This window comes from Sceloporus occidentalis, unplaced genomic scaffold (assembly GCF_023333645.1).
Source record: "Sceloporus occidentalis isolate IW3139 unplaced genomic scaffold, rSceOcc1.0.p SCAF_3, whole genome shotgun sequence".
NCBI classification, from domain to species: Eukaryota; Metazoa; Chordata; class Lepidosauria; order Squamata; family Phrynosomatidae; genus Sceloporus; species Sceloporus occidentalis.
This window is the reverse complement of record NW_028316983.1, coordinates 60575691-60596666: the sequence shown is the minus strand read 5'-3', so window position 1 is coordinate 60596666 and position 20976 is coordinate 60575691. Positions and strand designations below refer to the sequence as shown.

The 20976-nt window shown below is 39.7% G+C and overlaps 1 protein-coding gene and 1 non-coding gene across 2 annotated transcripts; both read right to left on the bottom strand.

The window, feature by feature from the left end:
- Positions 1–1167: 1167 nt before the first annotated feature.
- LOC149316014 (U2 spliceosomal RNA) lies at positions 1168–1358 on the bottom strand. The gene has a single exon (XR_016280763.1). It is a non-coding gene; the product is annotated as a U2 spliceosomal RNA (small nuclear RNA).
- Positions 1359–2494: 1136 nt separating this feature from the next.
- LOC149316013 (acidic mammalian chitinase-like) lies at positions 2495–15690 on the bottom strand. The gene is made up of 11 exons (XM_089518586.1): positions 15666–15690; positions 10774–10803; positions 9417–9618; positions 8301–8357; positions 7526–7691; positions 6898–7022; positions 5251–5374; positions 4868–5053; positions 4204–4323; positions 3744–3885; positions 2495–2751 (listed from the first exon to the last, which is right to left on the bottom strand). The coding sequence occupies exons 1-11, from the start codon at positions 15688–15690 to the stop codon at positions 2495–2497; spliced, it is 1434 nt and encodes a 477-aa protein (XP_089374712.1).
- Positions 15691–20976: the final 5286 nt, after the last annotated feature.

Here is a 20976-nt window from a genome sequence, read left to right as displayed (position 1 = left end):
GTCAAGGTGCATAGTATTCAAAGCCATTCTTCTTCTTCTTATTAATCATATTCCTTTGCCATCGGAGGCAGAAAATCTCAGATTCAGTGGGCTCTTACTGACCACTAGAATTTGGTTCCAGGAACCCCCGTGGATACAGTGGATTTTCAAGTCCCATGAAATACAGTGGCATAGTAAAATGGTGTCCCTTATATAAAATGGTAAAATGAAAGTTTGCTTTTAGGAATACAGCATATGTTTTTTAAAAATCTTTTCAAGCTACGGATGGTTAAATCTAGGGATGCCGAATGTGTGGCTATGGAGGGCTGACTGCATATACTGGCAGTAAAATACAATGGAAAGAAAGTAAACAAGCAACATTTCTTGCTACTTTTTGCTACATTTTAGGACAAGCCAACCCAATTTGCTCTTTTGACTGCCCACACCTAATGTTTGGTCTGGCTTTTTGACTGCCCACCCTATATAGCAATAAGATTTAGCTGTCAGGATAAATGGCTGCTATATACAGAAGATTAGATTCCATCGTGTCCTTGCTTTAAGGTGTCAAAACACCTTTGACTGGTTCTGCTACCTACCTCCATTTATCTACTACAAGATGAGTGGTATATATGTTGTTATTGTGTGCTTCAAGTTATACTCCCTGGGCATCTGCCAGCAAAGGTGGCTACCTCACACTGCCCAATGGTAGGACCAGCCTAATCATCCATCTTGAACCTGGAACAATGAGTCTCAAGGTGTGAGGTGAGCTCCCTTGGGTGGCACAGGGAATCCGGAGGGAGAGCTTGGAGGTCCCAGGAAAAGATAAGATTCTGGGGCTGGATGATCCCATAACAAGAGGATCCAAGGGAACTCAGATGGAGCTGCTGTCTTCATTTTGTTATTATAATTTTGGTTCCCACATTTTCTCTTATGAGGTGGCACACACAGCTCCCCATTTCATTCTCACAACAGTCTTTGGAAAAGGTCTGGAAAATAGAAGATGAGTGGACCAAGGTCATCCAATGAATTTCTTGGCTCAGTATACACCTGATTTTAGATCTCCTAAATCCCAGTACAACATCACACAAAAGGCTCCATCTAAGGAAGGTATCTTCAAAAAAGAAAACTGGAAATTACTTTTTCATCATTGCTTTATCTGTTTTTTCAACCAAAATTATTCTCCCAAGTGGGAGGTGCACCATTCCTAGAGGCACTGCAATGCCAGGCTGATGCAGGGAGTGGATAGAGCAAGCTCTTGTTCCATCTCCTATTTCCAAAAATCCACTTAATATAGAGTTCTCAACTAGAGAACATATCAGATATTAAACTGATAAGAACAGATACTACACTTGATCTTAGCCGAAAGGCCGAGAAGCGATACCAAATGCATTTGAAGACATGCTAGGGAGATTCTCCAGTGACATCTGAGGCGACCATGAGTAAAACTGGTGTTTCAAAGTGCTCAGTGCCACATCAGAATCAGCCGTTTGTAATTCCACAAGATGTACTCTGAAAATGTTGATGTTTGAACCGTGTGGGAAAACAGTCTCTGACAGACACTAATCTGGAAAAAAAAAAAACCCTGTGGGTTCCCTCAGTCTTGCTTATTTCTCAGTTGTCACTCTGATTGTTCAGAGGGCTATTGGTGGGATATTTGCATAAGCTTACCTAGTCTCCACCCCCATCATGTGCTATGTGCAGCAACTGTTAATTCACTGCCCACCAGCAGAGGTCTCTGACATTTCATTTCCTATGGGAAAAAACATCTCTACAAATCTTTTCTGGGACTTCCAAGATCTCCCTCCAGAAGTCCAGTTCATGGGGACCTGGAATGTGATTCCATATTGCTGACATTCACCTTCCTGCTAAACCAACCCTCAGGTAGCAATTTTATGTTTGTAAGGGATATAATGCAATAGATAACATACTGCTGTCTGCTATCTAGATTCTACATAGTTGTCAAATTGAAAATATGAGCAGATGACAACTGTGTATACCTCCATTGCTCCTGAAGTAATATATTATTAATAATTAAATGTATTTTTCATCAAAACATTGTTTGAAATGAATTGCAATATATACCAGTGACTAGAATCCAGTTGGGAGTGTGTGTTGCATTGACATGACTTCTAGTTACACCAGAATTGTTCCATTTAGACATTTGCGTGAGAAGATATACAGTACCAGTGCTTCAAGTTATTCTCCTTTCACCCACAGTGTAACAGCATACGGGCACAGTTCCATCCCTCCATAATTGAATATCTACCAGAACATCCCTGGGATATTCTCCAGAATGGGTAGGATGCACCCGGCCACACCATCTCCCCTCCCATTGCTGTTACCATCATTGCTCCCTTCCACAAAGAGGGTCTTAGCCTATGTAATGCTGAACTATTGTAATGAAGTAGACCAACACATTAGAGGTTATTTTGCATACTTTCTTTAATACTTGCTGTCATGGGTTTGGCCTGAAAAAAGAATTTTCATTGGGACTGTACACAAGTAACATATGATTTTAGGCCCAGTTGCAACAGCTGCAGCTTGTGTCAAAGACTAGGCCAGACTGGCAATACTGCTCATAAGTGGTTCCATCCAGGCAGTGCCAGAAAGCATTCTTGTTGCTGGCCACAGGGTATAGACCATTGGCTTTGCCAGCACAGAAACCACTGCCACCACTGGAGCTGCCACCACCGCCAGAACTGCCACTTCCACTTCCTCCACTACTGGGAGCAGCTGTGATTGGAGGGTTGGGCTGGGCAGGAGCAGTGCAGCCTGAAACAGAAAAGAGCATCACACATCTAGATCAGTCTATGTCCCAATATGATCAGCATGTGTTCATTCTTTGAGCCTAACTCTTTGTTCCTTATTTAGGTCACAACCCTATGAAACTATAAAAACCTGCCCATCATTAAATGTTAAATTCTAAAAACCAAAATTCTCACTAAAATCTCACTAAATAAACCAAAAAGTATAGGTCAGAATCCTGTGTTAGCTTACACTTGACTTCATATGGTTCAACCTCTGTATCCATGGATTCAACCACTCATGACTTGAATATATATATATATATATATATATATATATATATAATCCAAAAGGCAAAACTTGATTTTGCCATTTTATATATGGGACACTATTTTATTATGCCCTTGTATATAATGGAAATTGAGCTTCCATGGATTTTGGTATCCATGGGTTCCTGGAATCAAGCTTTAGCAGATTTAGCCTACTATGCTTACAGAGACATAGCTATGTGATATAAGCCCATCTCCTGATGCAGGATTCCAGCCAGAGTGTTTTAATATTTCTTGGTACTTTTATCTCTTCATTAATTAGGTATGAAAAATTATATAGGGAAATACTTACTATCCCAAATCAATCGGTAACTTTTATAACTAAGCATAGGCTTCTGTACAGAGTTTGAAGAAGTTACTTTTTTGCATTACTGATCCCAGACCTTCCCTCCATCCAGTCTGGGGGATTTGGGGAATTTAAAGCCAAACTTAAATTTTCTGCATCTATAGCCAGACTCAACATTCAAGCTACTGTGATTCAGAGGATGTCAGCAATGTACTGATAAATGAGAAAATGCCACGGGAAGAATGCAACCCATGATGTATTTGACACTGTTTGCATGCTTGAGTTATTTGTACATGATCAAGTTTTGAAATGTTCATGCTGTACTGTCATAGCATATACACATGTTAAACTACAATTGGATGATGGCAGTTTGCTTAAGCAAACTCTTTGTTGTTGCTACTTACTGGTACTTTCTAGTCCAAGAGCATTCTTGAGGGTGGTGATCAAGGGGTATTTGCCTTGGTTGCAGAATGTTCCAGTGAAGTCATCCAAGTCAAGGGCCCAGACCATAGCACCTCCAAAGTTGTTCTGTTTCAGCCATTCAGCCTTTGAAGGAAGAAACAATAATATCAGTCTCCAAGAAACAGGAAAAGAATTTCTGGTGCACCAAAATTAATCGTTGTATATATACAGTAGCCCCTCCCAATTTGCAGGGGATCTGTTCCAGCCCCCTCCCCCTCCCCCTGCAAAAACGGTGACCCGCAGATATCTAAGTCCCATTGAAAATAATGGGGTGCACCCTTGTGGTGTGCACCCCATTTTATCCTCTTTTGTTTGCCGTCCACAAATGGGTGTGGGACGCAGACTCCAAGTCCGCAAAAACAGAGGCAAGCATACTTGAGTTTGTATCTATGTTCTTCATACCTTGATCTGGAAGCTCTTGATGTTGTCATAGCCAAGCCACTCATTCCCTTGGTAAGCATAAGGGACATCTTGAGGACCATCCCAAGCCTGGGTGGCTCCATTCTTCAGGAAGGTGCAGATCTAGAATAGGAAGGGCATACAGTTATTCTTATGGTAACTAAGATACATCATGTGGCTAGGCAAGCCGACACAGAGATAGGGCAAAAATGGCATGAAATTGCATTCTTTTGAATTTATATATTCATCTTAAACCTTTAAATGTGAAAACTGCTCAGTTTTCAGTTAAACTGCTCACATCTATCAAAAGATTCCAGTAATGTTCCATGATTTGTTGTTTGAACCTGTAATTGGCTATGCAGAAATGACTGCATCAGAAATATGTAGTGAGATTGGTTTTATTTTACAGGGAGGAATTTTAAAACTTTTCACTATGGATTTAGATTTCATATGATGCCTCTAAATAGAAAAAATATGGACTTTTCTAAGATTTATACGGTCCACAGTTCTTACACCTAATACTGCACCATAGTAAAAGTTAATAATAGTTAACCTATTACAATGTACACTATAAGCCAGAGACAGATAATAATTGTTGCAATTCCTTATTTTGTTTATAATTTTTCTAATTTAGTACACATTATGATAATATCTATATAACACATACCTCATAATAAGCCCAGAATCCAGACTGTCTTGTGTAAGGTCCAGCAGGCCCAGGGCCAGATGTTGGAGCACCAACAGCAGTATTGGATGGGTTACTGAGAATGAAAGTGTGTCCATATGTTGGGAATCCAACAATGAGTTTTTCAGCTGGAGCGCCATTATTTTTCCAGTAGTTCATGGCATAGTCCTATAAGGAAAATGAAAGAGTGTGACAAGGATTTTTCCAAGGACCTATGGATGGAAGATATCTGGTTGACCACTTGGGAAACTGGATGCTGGACTGGAGAGATATTTGGTCTAATCCAGCAAGACTCTTATGTTCTTACACTTTTCTGAGGCATGTTCATTCATCTATAAGTGATCAAGTATCAAAAATATACTTACAACATTGAAGTAGATGTTGCCACCAGTGTCAGCAGGACCCTTGTATAGGGGGCTGTTCTCTCCTGTGTATCCCTCCCAAGAACCATGGAAATCATAGGTCATCACATGGAAATAGTCCAGATACCTGTGGATAATAGGGGGATACCATGGGATTTAGTGTTTGCTTCATATATGCCAGGTTTGCTAATTTGACAAGCACACAGTTTTGAACAAGAGTTTCTGTTGTAATCTCTGAAGCAGTTCTTTTAAATACAATGGTGAAATGAGATACTGACCCCCTCCCCATTCTTTGCTTACTCATTACATACATATAATATGTTCTTTTTTCATATTTATTGATAAACAGTTGTGAATGAAATAATATATTTAGCAAGGTATTCAGAGGAGTATCACATGTTAAGGAACAGTGCAATCAACTGGTAATGTTATTGGCATGTTTGTTCCAACCCTACATAAAGAATTGCACAATAAAGGAGTCTGTACTTGCTTTAAAGAAGGGATGATCAATTGCATAGTTTATGCAATTTTAAAACAGCTTGTCAAGCCCTGGTGAAGATTTCCTTTTTTATTTTGTCAATATATCTGTGCAATTCAGAAGGCAATAGGCCTTCTATTAGTGTCATGTCTCCTAGGGAAAGATTAAGTAGAACTCTTCAGTGCTCCTGGGAACAGTTGCCCTCCACTTCTACAGGGAATAGTTTTAAATGTCTCTTCTCCCTCTGTCTCATACTTCTGAGCAATTTGTTCTCTGAAATGCCTGGAACACTGAGGGTCTAGTACAGCATTTCTCCAATCTGGCACCCTTCAGATATGTTGGATGACAGTTCACATCACCATGTGGCCACACTGTCTAGGTTGATGGTTGTCAAACTCCAACTCAAATCAAGAATGTCAGTCTGGAAAAGGCTGGTCTTGCTGACTGGACGGATATTTCCAGAAGGACAGCTCCTGCCAGTTCAGAATACATTATGCAGATATCCTATCTTTCCATCCTTAATGAATTTTTTTGGAGCAAGACCCCCCCCCCCCCTTACCCACAAAGCAGTGCTAAGAAGAGAGAGTTATCATTAGAACAAAGTAAATTTCTGGGCCACTAGTAAAATTCTGTGTTGTGCAATATAGCCTGTCAGGAAGTGTTTTGGAAGGGTCGTAATAGCAACGATAAAAATAATAGCACATCTTAGAACTCCTTTTCATCTTAGTTCTGTGGATATGTTGGCTATAGCTGTTTTAGGACTGTCCTCATGCCAAATTCTGTCTCATAGGTCATCTCTCCTATGCTACGCTTGGGGAAAAAAACTTTTTTGGATTACAACTCTCAAAAGTGGTGATCATGGCTATGGTTTCTGGGAGTTTTAGCAACACTGTTATGGAGACCTCCTAGGAAGTTAGAAAACCACAAAAACATAAGTAGGCAGAAAGGCAGAAGTAAAGCCTGCTATTATAGCACCTCCTTCCTTCTCAGTAAACACTATTTTCAGATCTCCTTCAAAGTGGTTTGTTTCTTTCTGACCAGCAGCGGTGTAGGCAAGAAAGGCAGTCCCATTTCATTTTTGTTACAGCAAAACCATTTCCCCCTATGATGCAGGGGAAAGGAGCTCTAAGCAACTGATAAAAACCAAGTCTGTCTGATGTCACAGTACTCACTGGCCAAGCTGTGGAATCTGATAGCCTGATTCAATGTTGGACAGTCCAGCAGCCACAGCAGCAGTGACCATCAACCTGGGTCTGTTAGTTTGTTGGGCTTCCTGTTCAAAGGCTTCCCGCATTTCCTATGAAAGAGAAGTAGTGAAGGATAAAATATCTCAGTACCACCATATACCATCTTCCTGCTCTCAGTTTAGAGAGTGGAAACCCCTGTTTATGTATGATACAGCAAATCTCATAGCAGCAGAACAGATGAAGATTGTGTATTACCTGAATACACATTCAATCGTGAATGTTGGTAGGGGTTTACATTTTATGATTTTATATGTTAAGATCATGGGGACCATGAAAGTTGCAGTACAAATTCTGGAGGGCCACATATTCTTCATCCTTACTATTCTGCCTGAGAAGAACTGAGTCTTTCCAGGAAAACTTGGAATCCATTGATCTAAATATCTGTTGATGCATTTTGTCATATGTATGCATTGTACTTAATAATGCTGCTGGAAGTAAATTAATGTGGTGCAAGTAACAAGCATTTATTTGCACTTGGTTAGTCTAAAACCTTTCTGCTATTAAGTTTATGGTAATGCTATATAAAATTATGATGTCAGATTAACCAGTTTACCTTAACGAGAACAGTAAAGAGATCCCTATCCTGAGCAGTGCTGCCTCGAGAACCAGGATACTCCCAGTCAAAATCCAGACCATCAAATTCATACTCGCGAAGGAATTTGATGACTGAGGTGATAAAAGTCTGGCGGGTTGCAGAAGTGGCAACCATTGCGTTGAATCTAGGCAAAACAACAGAGAGAATTGGAAAATTAGAAGAAACAGTTATAAACAGCATTCATGCCACTCTGCTCTGCAACAGTAAAATATCACACCAAGAAAAAATGATGCATCACTCAATAGGTTGCAAAGGACCATCAGATTCAGCCCCCCTGTCCCAAAGTGAGACTTCACTATCTTAAAAATGGTAATTATGCATACAAGTTTCCACATGCATATAATAATAATAATAATAATAATAATAATTTGTTTTATTTATATACCGCTATTCCAAAGATCATAGCGGTGAACAGCAAGTAAGCTAATTAGCAAGTAAGCTAATTTGCCCCCAACAGTCTGGGTACTCATTTTAGCGACCTTGGAAGGATGCAAGCCTGAGTCGAGCTTGGGCCCTTTTGCTGGTCTTGATCAAAGAGCTAATAGCTCTACAAGTTTCAAGGAAGTGAGCCAAACCACAAATTCAGGACCTGAAAACCATCCTTTTCTATGATTGAACTGGCTTTTGAGAACATTCCTTTCAAATCCCAAACATCAGTGATGATTATTCAGATCCAGAGTTTGAGTCAAAGCCCTCTATGATGGCTTCCCAAGAAAAATGTTATGAGGCTTACGGTGCTGTTCCAAAATTCCATCCTCCGATAGCCAGGAGAGTCTTTAGTTGTCCATTCCTGTGAATATTAAATTACAAGAGATTCAGTTCAGTTTTGAATTCTTGATTTAGCATCCTCATAATGATGTCTCCTTGATTTGGAAGGAAAAAAGGTTCTTAAATGTTGATTCTGCCATTTTTCACACACTGGCCAATTATCTCATTGATACTGGCAGAGCATAAAGCTCTACCAGTGTACTTATGCTGATCGTCTTGGTCTGGACAGTAATGGTCTGGAAGGGCAAGAGCTACCAGGAGGATGACAAATGTGGAGGGAGTTTTTCCAATGCCACAAAGTGTCTGTTTGAGGCAGAAGGGTGAGAGGCACACTTGAGCCATCAGGCTTCTGTTGTGTAATTGGAAACAACCCACTGTTGCAAGGAGGTACTGTATACCTTCTTGTGCAGTGGTACAAAAAGGACTTAGATATATAACCCCTGTAACACAAACATTTGCCACCCCATATGCAATTACTGATTAGGCAAACTTAAGTCATCAAGAGAATTGCAGCACATATATTCTATAAGGATATCTCTAGCAAGGTTTTATTCACAGTGACCTATCCATCACCTCCATTTTGAATTTCTTAATAAGAAATTCAAAGCATTTCTATCTCAGGCACTGGCAATTTACAATGTATTTTGTCCCCCCCCCTTTTGGGGTCAGTTTAAACATAGGTACAACAGCAAGGATAGTTGGGAATTGCAGTCCAAAATGTTTCAAGGCGCAATGCCTCTTCAGTCTTGGCGTATATGAACAACCTTTTTTGCTCCCTCATGCATTCCAGATTTGTTTGTATAGTTGCCTGCCTTGCTATATAATCTACAGTCCTTAGTTACTAACTGTAAAGGAGTTTTAAAAGACTCTGGTTAGCTGACCTGCAGATATTGCTGTAAGAATTCTAAACCAGAAACTAATTGTCATTAAACATCATATGCATCTGAGGAAGTAGACTTAAGTCTATGAAAGCTCATGCTGCCAACTTCTTTCTTTAGGTAGTCTCAAAGGTGCTACAAGATCTCTCTACATACTATTCTACAGACTAACATGGCTAATTCAATGTCACCAAAGTACTTACTGATTTTTCAGTCCATTGAAAGATTGGTAAAGGGTCACATCATTCCATTCAATGGTGGCAATCTGATTATTCTTCATGCCAGCAAATGCATAGATTAGTTGTGTACACAGGCATGGGTCAATATTATCAGGCTTGAAGCGTCCAAGGCCTGGTCTATATTGGGCCCAGTTGGTAAAGTAGCATGTCAGCTGATAGGCAGAGCCTATGATCAACAGAAAAGTGAAGATAATAGTAAGATTCTAGTTTCTACAGTGAACCAGAGTGATTAAGCAAAATGGCTTCAGATACATAGGACATGGCCATGCTCAGTAAGTAAAATGTGGGTGCCGAAATGTGGATCTATGGATTCTCTGGATCTATAGAAAGGAGTAGTAATTATCATGCATTCGATTCTCAATCAAGTTCATATTTTCATTACTTCTGCAAAACTATCAAAAGCATATTAACAAAAGCTTCTTCCATCAAAGTTGATTGAATTGTGTAGTGAAGCAATCACACAACTACTTTAGCATTATATGTGAAATCACTGAGCTGTTGTCAATTATCCTCAGACTGGAGATTGTATGATTGGATGACTAAATTCTATAATAATATAATCTAGCTATAGAAGACCAAGCTTTGTTAATGAAACAATATATTTTGATATAGCTTTTATTCAGACAGAAAGAGCTAACTGAATTTAGTACATGATACAACTAACTAGTCAGTAGTCTCATAAGGAACAGCAGGATTGTTGTTGTGTGCATTCAAATCATTTCTGATTTATGGTGACCCTTAGGTGAACCTATCATAGGGTGTGTTGGCAAGTTTCTTTGGGGGGGGGGGGGGTTTGTCATTGCCATCTTCTGAGGCTGAGAGAGTGTGACTTACTCAAGGTCATCCAGTTGGTTTCCATGGCTGAGCTGACATAATCTATGTACTATATTTCTAGTAATCAGTACAGAATTATTTTACCAATTATCATCATTTTTTGGGGGGGGGGGGTGAGGACTTCTGGTTTACTTCCCAGCAACAAAGCTCTATTAAAGTTATGAGGGCCTGATACAGACAGGCCAAAATAAAGCTGCTTCGGGTCTCTTTGGAGGTATGCTGTTTAAGTGATGCATGGGTCCTAAGAGTCCGGAAGCTGCGCCAAAGCTGCGCTCCAGAGCTTAGGATTGGAGTGTGGCTTTGGCGCGACTTCCGGACTCTTAGGACCCATGCATCATTTAAACAGCATACCTCCAAAGAGACCCGAAGCAGCTTTATTTTGGCCTGTCTGTATTGGGCCATAGAAGCTTTAAAGTTATATAGGAGGGGCTCAACCCTCCCTTATCAGCCAGTTGCTTTGCTTATAATCTATCCAATCATTACTTACCCAGCTGAGCATTCAGCAAAAGCACCAGACCTATGAAATGAAATGAAAGAAAGAAAGAAAGATAAATAAATAAGGAGATGACCCTTTGAATAAATGGGAAAGAGTATACATGTTCTGTTGGCTTAAGTGGGAAAGACATACAAACACATTTGGAAACCAAGTATGTTTTATGCTAACAAGGTTCAGACAACTTCCGACATTACAGAAAGCCAGGGCTCTACAGTGATTCCAAGCAGTGTGTTGGTATGCACTACTTGATTGTTTCCATCAGCAGTGGGAATGGTGAAGGAAATTATGGATCTTTGACATATATTACTACACAAACATCTGTCAGAAGCTCCTTTTGTGGTATGCTTGTCTCTGACAACCTGGAGAAATAACCCTAGAACTCTAGATGTGATTGGACTACAACTTCTAGCATGCCTCACCATTGAGTTAGGAGGTTAAGCCCAATAGCACCTGGAAGGCCATGTGTTGCTCATTTCTGTCCTAGAAGGAATTATAGGTTATAGATAGATCTGCAATTGGTAGTACAACTAGTAAGAATTGGCCCACATGCATGAGCAAAATGGCTTACATTTAATAGTTAGCATTGTCTTGAATTATTATGATATTCAAAGACATCATCTATGAAAGATTGTAATACATTCCTGAGATTTTTACACAAGAAAAATAATATGTTCCAAATGTGTTACTGTGTACATTCAAGTTGTTTCTGACTTATGGTGATCTGCTTTTCTTGGCAAGATTTGTTTACAGAGAGAATTTCCTTTGCCTACCTCTGAGGCTGAGAGACTGTGACTTGCCCAAGGTCATTCAGTGGGTTTCCATGACTGAGTGAATATTTTGGCTTTGTACTCCAGAGTTCAGTGCTCAAACCACTACACTACTCTGGCTGCCACACATTCCCAATACAGACAGTGGCCTCTTGATATCCACTGGGGTTTAGTATTCATAGACCGTCTGAAACCCAAAACTCTTTCTGTTCCAAGCATTTCAGATACGTGAGACTCAACATGTACTATGTGTAGCTTTTTTTGTACCACCCAAAAGCTGATGTTCTCTGGGCTGCTCATAGAATAAAACAGTGCAATATAAAAATCCAATAAAACATAATGTAAACACTTTAAAAGTTTTAAAGAACAAGAAAATAAAACCAGTGTAAACTAAGGCCTGAAACATATGGGCAAAAAGTGCTGCTTTGGGGCTGATTTGAGGCCATGGCATGAAGATTACACATGCCCATGAAACAGCTGGAAACTGTGCTGAGTCCGGCTAACATGGCTCCAACCCTGCTGCAAAAGGAATGGAAAAGAAACCACTCCTTGCCAGCAGTCCATTCTGGACTGCAGCAGTGGCTGGCCTCAGGACTGCGACATCTGTTTGCTGTGATCCTGTGCCAATCGGGGTCCGCTCACGGCTGGAGCGGCCAGAGGCTGCTCAAAGCCACTCATCTGCTTGAGCCCAATGTAAATCAGCAGAAGCACAGAATCTAAGAAGTACTATATATTACAATACACAAACACAGGCACTTAAAAAATAGATTGACTGAGGGGTGAAATGCACAGGCAGCATAAAATGGCTTCCTGACAATTTGAGGGCAGGAGGTTTAGAGGATGCACAAGGCAAAAGAGGTTGGGAAACAAAATGAAGCCAGACTCCAGGGCTAAAAACTGAAGCAAAAAGAATCCAGCATCCAGCACTAGTGTGGAAATGCGGTGAAGCAAAAATGTGCTTGCCAATAATGCAATGGATATAATTACAACAGACACAAAACAGACAGTCCAACTGGGGGTGTGTGGCAAGGATTGAAGGGGGGCATGTCTGGGGGGCCTCCATGATTGTGCTTTGCCAGTGGGCACACTGATGCACTGTAGAGGTGGTGCATAGCAGGTGCAACTGTATGATCATACAGGTGGGCATCCAACGAAATGGCATCTGGGTCGGAAGTGGGAAGTAATTGGAAGTTGCTAGTGGTGTGTTTGTGCAATGGTGAGCACGCATGGTGGGGAAGCAACAAAAAATTTCATGGCATGGCTTGACACTGCGTGGTGCAGAGAGCCTTGGGTGTTCAGACCACCTTCAGTGTGGGCGGTACAGACAGTGGGGTTTTGATCTACTGTCAGATAATGCAGGATGGAGCTGCTTTTTCTTGTTCCAGCCCTGAGAAGGCTGGAAAAAAGTCTTCATCTAGCACCATAAGACTTCAGTGGAGGCACAAAACAAGGTTGGGGAGAGCATTCCTCAGTTGAGGTGCCACCCTGAAAAGGCCCTCTTTTAAGTAGCTATCTCCTTCATCTCATTTGAAGGGGGAACTCAGGCAATAAGACCATTGCCTAAGATTTTTAGGATGTGTATGGGAGGAGGCTGTGTTTATGCACAACTGTCCATAAACCTACCGTATATACTCGACTATAAGTCAGGAAATTTATGTCCCAAAATGGACTCCAAAATCAAGGATCGACTTATGTTCGGGGCAATAGGTTACTACTGCTGATAAGGTTCATAAAAAAAGTGCCCACCTTCCTCTGTAGCCAGGTAAACAGCCCCCGTTTGAGTCCCGGTGCCGGCAGCCTCTCCTCTCTCCGCGAGTGTGTGTGAGATACTTCAGCCTTCCCTCGCAGCTGGAGCTAACAAGCAGCTGCTGAGGGAAGGGATGCAGAGAGAGGGAGCATGACCAGGCTTGGACCCCGTTTTGCAAGCCACGAGCCTGGAAATGCTGGGGCTAAAGGCAGGGAGAAAGCAAGGTTGGTGCCCCTTTTTTTGCAAGCCACGGGTCTGGAAATGCTGGGGTTAAAGGCAGGGAGAAAGAAAGGTTGGTGCTCCTTTTTTGCAAGCCATGGGTCTGGAAATGCTGGGGTTAGAGGCAGGGAGAAAGCAAGGCTGGTGTCCTCTTTTTTTTTTTTTTTTTTTTGCAAGCCATGAGTCTGGAAATGCTGGGGCTAAAGGCAGGGAAAAAGCAAGGTTGGTGCCCCTTTTTTTGCAAGCCATGGGTCTGGAAATGCTGATGCAAAGAGGTGTGTGTGTGTATGTATGCACCCAGACTTGTTTCCCGATGCTGATACTGTGACCCTTGAGAGAGGTTCAAAGAGGGAGATGTAGAGAGGGAAGTGGTGCTTTGTTTCCCCCTTTAGATCTTTTGTAACATGCCCTCGATTTATCCATGGGTCATATCAAAATCCATGATTTTGGCCTCAAAAATTGCCCTTGACTTATACATGAGGTTGACTTATACATGTATATATGGTAATATATCGTCTAAAGTAGCAGAACTTAGGAAACATTTACTTGTTCTGAAACCAGGTATAATTGTATTTTTTAATGTATAATCATGGGGTGGCTTGGCTATTTGCTATATAGGATGGGTATCATGGTTTTAGTGTGGTTTTAATGTTTGTAATTCTATATTGTTTTTAGATGAGATTTTAACTGTTTTATTGTATGTAATATATTTTTAGAATTTTATTTGTGAGCTGCCTTGGGTCCTCTCTGGGGAGATAAAATAAAAGAAAGGAAAGTTTCAGTTATTTGAAGTGCTTCCCTAACTAACATCCACTTTAGTAGGTAAATGTTTCTGACATACTGGTGCTTCCTAGTTTAGTACTTGTTCCCAGCCCAATCTGTGTGTGTTTACTCAGAAGTAAGTCTCCACTGTAGTTACTGGTGCTCCATATTTTAAACAATTGATGGTTACCCAGGAACATAATACCACACAATGGATTTTCTTATTTTAGATAATAGAACTTGACCTGACCCTCCGACTTCTGGAATTTTGATCTGGAAACACTAAAATAGAGCAAGATCCCATGATAAACCCTTCAGAATCAAGTTCTAGACCCTTCATTTGTTGATAGTCCTTTTGTCAAGTTGCATTCTCTAAACCAGCTTCAGATATATTGAACAAAAGTTCAGGAACATCACCAGTCAGCATGAACAATGTTGGTGCTACCTGGAGATGAATGGAGTATTCTGGCACCTTTAGAGGGCACCAAGTTGGAAAGACTGCATCAATTATTTGTCTCAGTGGAACCTTCTTGGGAATCTAGGAAACCCTTTTATATTTACTCACATCAGAATTCTGTGCACGTTTCACTGGGACTTATTTAAAGGTTGTAGACTGTGGCCTCAGTCTCAGACAATTTTCAGGGCTCATCCTGATGGACTGTAAAAACTAGAAGTCTCTGTTTTTGTTGTTATCCTTTTCATTTCATTTTTATTTTTTCTGATAAAATGCACAATGTTTTTGCCATCCTGAAGTATCCCCAGGGAACTCCCAGCATCTACAAGGATTTGTTATTCCCACTCCCCATGTCAGTTTAAATTAACCCAATATTTCTGAAAATGAAATGTGCCTCTCCATGTCTGCCTTCCAGAACTAGCTAAGATGGCTGCCACCAAGAAACATAGTGACTGTTTTGAGGATACCAACAGAGGTCAAGCTAGGGAAAGAGGAATGCTTGCAATACCAAATAATAAATAAATAAATAAATGGGGAAAAAAAGATCCTAATGCTTAACTAGTGTAATATTGCTAAAGCACTTTAACACTCTCACCATGACTCTTGAATAATAATTAAGAAGGTCTCAATGGAAATTGTTAAAAGTCAGATTCTGAAACATTGCCAGAGTCTAGATGAGACATGTTATTGGGAAAGGGAGGAATATGAGGGAGTGGAGGTGAAGCATACCCAGGATATTTCAAGAAAGTATTTAGATGCAAAGCCATGAATATGCAGGTAAAATGAAAACAAAAAGAACTGGGAAGCCTTGATACTTTCAGGGACTTTTTTCCTTTTTGGATAAATCCAAAGCCATGCATATTCATTGCAGCACTTAATGAAAAACATGAATTAGAACATTATTAACAAATAATATCAAGTATTATAGACTTACCTGTAAGGAGAATGAGCTTGGCCATGGTTAATCTGTGTACCGTTCTTCCTCAGTCATCTGCTGCCTTTTATAGAATGAATGTCCTTCTTTAACCACATGGTTCCATATCTCAAAAGATAAGCAGATAAGACATTAAAAGAAAAGCAAATGTAGTTAATGGATTAATAGATAGATATTTCCACCTTGCTTTTGTACATACCATTTTTTTCTTTCTCATACTGTATAAGCTTTCCACCATGGAAAATAATACAGCTCAAATGATATCTTCATAAATATAAAATTTGTTTTAGGAATGTACGTGTTCCTTCTGAAGCTGATAATGTCTATTGTGCTTCTTATTATTTTAACAGTATTTGTACTGCTATATAAATAGCTTTTCAAAGAATATGAATTAGGTATGTTAGTGGAGAAAAGTGCTTCCGATAAAGTTATTTGAACAGTCCTAAAAACACAAGTCTGGCATATTGGGACAAGTCATGAATATGTAATGTATGCCCCTTTACTCTCGCCCTGTACTCAAATATCCTAAAAACTTTCATAGTTTTAGCATGAAGATCTGCAAAGGATTTTGCAAGCACATTCAGCAGACAATGTTCCTGCAGTTGTCTTCTCTTCACTTTTACCCAATTCATGTTGCAGGTAAATGCATGGGATTAATGAGAATTGTAAATATAACAACATTTCCCTGGAATGTTCTTGAAAAGAGATATTTTTGCTAATTTTAGGAAATCCAGTTTTCTACGCTAATCTGATCATGTTGAATCTAATGATCACTGTCTCCATGTCCATGTCTCAAACACAAGGCAGAAGATATTGTATGAGCTGGTACTTGAACGGATACATCTTGTTTTTGCTTTTTTGATTGCAGAGGGATGTGAGAGAAACAATCAATAGCTGAACTGTGTGTGGTGGTCTTGAGTACCTACATAATTCATACAAAGGGATGCTGGCATCTGAATAATAAAGACAAAGAAAGGAGAGAAGTATAGGCAAGAAGTATATACACGATCAATTATGAGATTATTAAATTTGTGAATCTAAAGAATCTGCTAAGAGAGATATAGGAAAAAGATTTTCAAGGAATAACATTATTTTATTACTTGGTATAATATTCAACTATTAGTTAAGGTAGCTTTCCCCCCACAATAGTTTGACTGTGTGCCAAGCATGGTTTGGATTCTAAACAATGTAATTCCATGGTTCATTCCCATCTGCTAGAGGATGTTCTTCTGGAGCTGTAGTCGCATGGTTTTATGTGAAAAGTCAAGAAAATACTTGGGCTACCACTGGCATTTGGGCATCACGGTATACTGTATCACAGAATGTCCTGTGCTCAAATAACATGTGATTCAGTGCTATCCCGTGGTGGTGGGTGATTTTCTTACCAGTGGAACAGTGAATTTGCTGTGTTTTTTTAGCCAGATTTTAAAATGAGCTATGAAGGGCTCTGAACCATTTCAGCACTTTGGATAGTTGCTCTCAGTTCAGATGTTCTGAGACAGACACATTTTTACAACACCCTAAATAAGATGTCCACGTGTATGTTATAAAATGGATCTTCTTTGATTCTCTGGCTTAAGAAAACAAGTATTATCTGAAAAGTACTCTAGTCACATCCTATAGGTAGCACCCATATTGAACTTTGCAGATCTTTATGCTAAAACTATGACATTTGGGAACAATTTAAGTTTACTGATTAAGATCTGTGCCATACTCATGTGCATATAAACATACTGAAATAAGGTAATTCCTTTAAAATCCCTTTCCTGTGTCTCCTTTACAAAAGAGCTGGATTTCCAAGGTACAAAACTAATCCAGTTTGAAACCACTTTAACTGCCCTGGCTCAATGCTAGGGAATTCTGGGAACTGTAGTTTTATGAGGCATTTAGCCTTCTCTGTCAGAGAGCTCTGGTGTCACAATACACCATATTTCCCAGAATTCCCTGGCACTAAACCAGAGCAGTTAGCGTGGCCTCAAACTGGATTATTTCTGTGGTGTGTTTTGGACCTAAATCTACCAAAGAAATTAGTCAAATAAAAATATATTCCTAGCAAAAGATCAGAGAAGGGAAATTTGATCCAGATCTGTATGTATCCCAAGTTATTGTAATTAGATTTCTTAACCTGGTAATACAATTTTGTCTCTTTTTCTAATTCAAGTTTATTAAACTAAGGTGGCTAATTTAAAGGAAAATAAATTAATCCCTAAATTAAACTTTTGGTTTATCAATCAAGCCATTTCATATTAAAAATAAAATAAAATAAAAGAGATAACCTTTTGTTCTCTGATCTTTTAATGCCATGAGGTGGCACTGCTTCAGAGTAAGGCTCTTAGTTGTCCTGCTATTTATTGAAATAGCAGAATGTCAATACAATTAAGAGATGGAGAACAGATTCATATTGCCATACCCACCCCATACTCTGTTGTAATAAATTCTCAGATTACCAGCACCTACATCGAGTGGTCTGATGAACTCCTACAACTTTTTTGGTCATTATTGTGTAGGAAGATAAAACATATACAAAAGACAGACCTTTGTATACAGGGAACTCACTTATTTTACTATGGTTGTATGTGATGGGAAAACTACTGTGTGAGGAAGCTATGAGAGTCATGTACATCTTGAAAATATTTTTTAGAAGTATACATTCCAAATAGCAAATTCCTTAATTTTGCCATTTTATGTAATGGACACAATTTTACTATCCCATTGTTTTAATGGGACTTGGCAATGGCAAACCACCTCTGAAAAAAACCTCATAACAGGTTTGCCTTAAGGTCGCCATAAATTGTAAAAGACTTCAAGGCACACAATAATAGAAACAAATATGATTTCCTTATCTGCAGCTATCCAAAATAATAAAGTTTCAGGTGACAATATCATGTGCTCTTGTCTTTCTGTACACTTGGACTGGTTGTAAAAGCCTTTAATATGAAGGTTGTAAGATTGTGCAGGAACAGGAGATTTCTGGACTCCTCTACCCAGAAGTATACATTTATGTTGGAAAACTGGTGAAGAAATATGGGCACTCTATCCTGATACTAGCTATTCCCATCTCTCTCTACCAAATAGTTCATTGTGAACAAGAAGCATCTGCTTTTCAAGGCTCCATAAATTTCAACATAGACCTCTGCTGTGCTTGCAGTTTTCAAGATCATGGTTTGTATACACACCCATTAAGATAAGGTAAGGCTGAAATGCCAACATTTACATAGTGTGTTACTGTAAACCAGATATTGGTTCTCAGTCCTTTTTCTCTTTGTTTCCAGCTATTGGCCTTTCACCTCTGAGTAGCACTAGTCTCTTGCTAGGGAACTGGTCATAGGAGCACAGTGACATTTTTGTGTGGTAGAGGTCTCTGGAGAAATAGCTGTAGGGTGTCATTGCTGTCCTCCAGTGTGAGGCAGCTGCTTCACTCACTCTAATGGCAGGACTTACAGTGGGTAGTAAAAACACAACCTGATACAACCACTGATGCTGTGCAGCCTGTCAATCATTGACAGGAATCTTATAGCACCTTTGAGACTAAATGAAAGGTTGAAGCTGGTAGCATGAGCTTTCATAGGCTTGGGTCTACTTCCTCAGATGCATGGGGCAGAGTGGAGAGTTTTTAACTGACACTGGAGGAATAGTTAAAAAGATATAATTTATTCATCTCTTTCTTTCAGCAAACAACATCTAGAATTATAAGGGCTGAAAGAAATACAAGTTTTGTCTTTCAGTATATAGGAAGCCAGCAAGGTATTGTTCAAAAGTAAAAAATGACGAGTAATGTCCATCTTTTGGTATGCTCAGAGCCTTGCCAGCTAGATTTGAAGTGAAAAGAAAGCAACTAAACCATTTGTGTGCAAGAATAACACAAGCATTCATTCAATACAATGGCAGATTATGATGGGTTGAATAAATAAAAAGAATAAGGGAGAGCAAGCTTATGACATCTCTTATTTTGTAGGGGCTCCCAAGCTATGTCAGCTGTACTCCAATGGGATAGTAGTCTCTAGACATGTGTGCTCTTTATCTTGGAGTGAATGCCAGAGAAGTGCTGCCTAGCTGTATGCTTTATCTATTTCCCTTAATACTTTTAGAAAGTACCAGAAAATTCTGTGTGTATATGCGGGGGTGGGGTAGGGGTGGGGATGATTTATCCAACCGTTGATTTAGTGGTAGAAGTGGAGAGAAGGCCAATTATTTTCCTAGGTTCCTTTGAGTTCTCTTATCTTGGGAATGTAACAAGTGGGGTGAATAATTCAGCATGGCCTGGTCCCTATGTTGTGCTTGCTATTTCCAAATTATTCTAAAAGCAGGAATATGATTGTGTCTTCACTCCAGCTATTTGTAACATGACTCTCACAAACAGTTCATAACACTTCATGACACTGTCCATATCAATATCTTACAGAATTTTAAAAAGGGGGAAGCTTTAGTAAGTGGAGATAAGAGTACCAGCAAGAACTACATTATCAGTGGCCAAGCTCATGCAATTGGCTGATCACTCACTTGATGTAGGTATAGCTTGCTTCATTTTCCTTTCCAATCATTTTCTGTTTCTTTATAGTATGTGTTTCTTGTACACATGCATTGGATCAAGATATCAATTTCACTGAAGCTGAAGTACTAAAAGGAAGTTTACACATGATGATTTTCTGTGTTCCTGACTATTGTGCACAACATTTTAATTTTTATTATTCATTTCTGTATTTATCTACCACTACTCCTAGGAAGCTCCCATATGTGCAACAGGGGTGTGTGGTACTTGGGAATTGCTCCAGGGCCCCAGCTGTCTTAATCTGACTTTGGGGTCAGCTTTTCTGTTGGGCCATAGAAGGGGAACACTGCCATTTTTGGATGTCCTAGTCATCTGCAAACCGAACCAATGTTTGGGTTACACAGTATACCAAAAACCCACACATACAGACAGATACCTGCACAAGAACTCCAACCATCACCCAGGACAAAAAAGAATCACAATCAAAACACTGGTAGACTGAGCAAAATGCATCTGTGAACCCCACTTCTTAGAAGATGAACTGAAGCACCTGGACTGGAGTGCAGCTTTGGTGCAGCTTCCAGACTCTTAGGGCACATGCATCATTGAAACACCATACCTCCAAAGTGACTCTAAGCAGCTTTATTTTGGCTGTCTGTACAGGGCCTATGTATCCAGAAAGAAATGTCCTCTAGTTAAGTGTCTATTGAATCAAAACACAATGTTACAGAGAAGTGGTTTGGCCTGTGAGGTTGTGCAGGGAGCTTGTCATTTCTGTATGAGTTGTCATCTTTGAGGGCTGAGTGGAAAACCCAAGACATT

What these genes read in the sequence shown, in the direction of transcription:
- LOC149316013 (XM_089518586.1), bottom strand. Translation starts at nt 15,690, where the DNA reads ATGGCCAAGCTCATTCTCCTTACAG. An exon ending in TTTGCTGAATGCTCAGCTGG is followed by an intron (nt 9,619 to 10,773) that starts GTAAGTAATGAT and finishes TGTTGATCATAG; the next exon opens with GCTCTGCCTATCAGCTGACA. An exon ending in CAGATTCCACAGCTTGGCCA is followed by an intron (nt 5,375 to 6,897) that starts GTGAGTACTGTG and finishes TATTATCCACAG; the next exon opens with GTATCTGGACTATTTCCATG.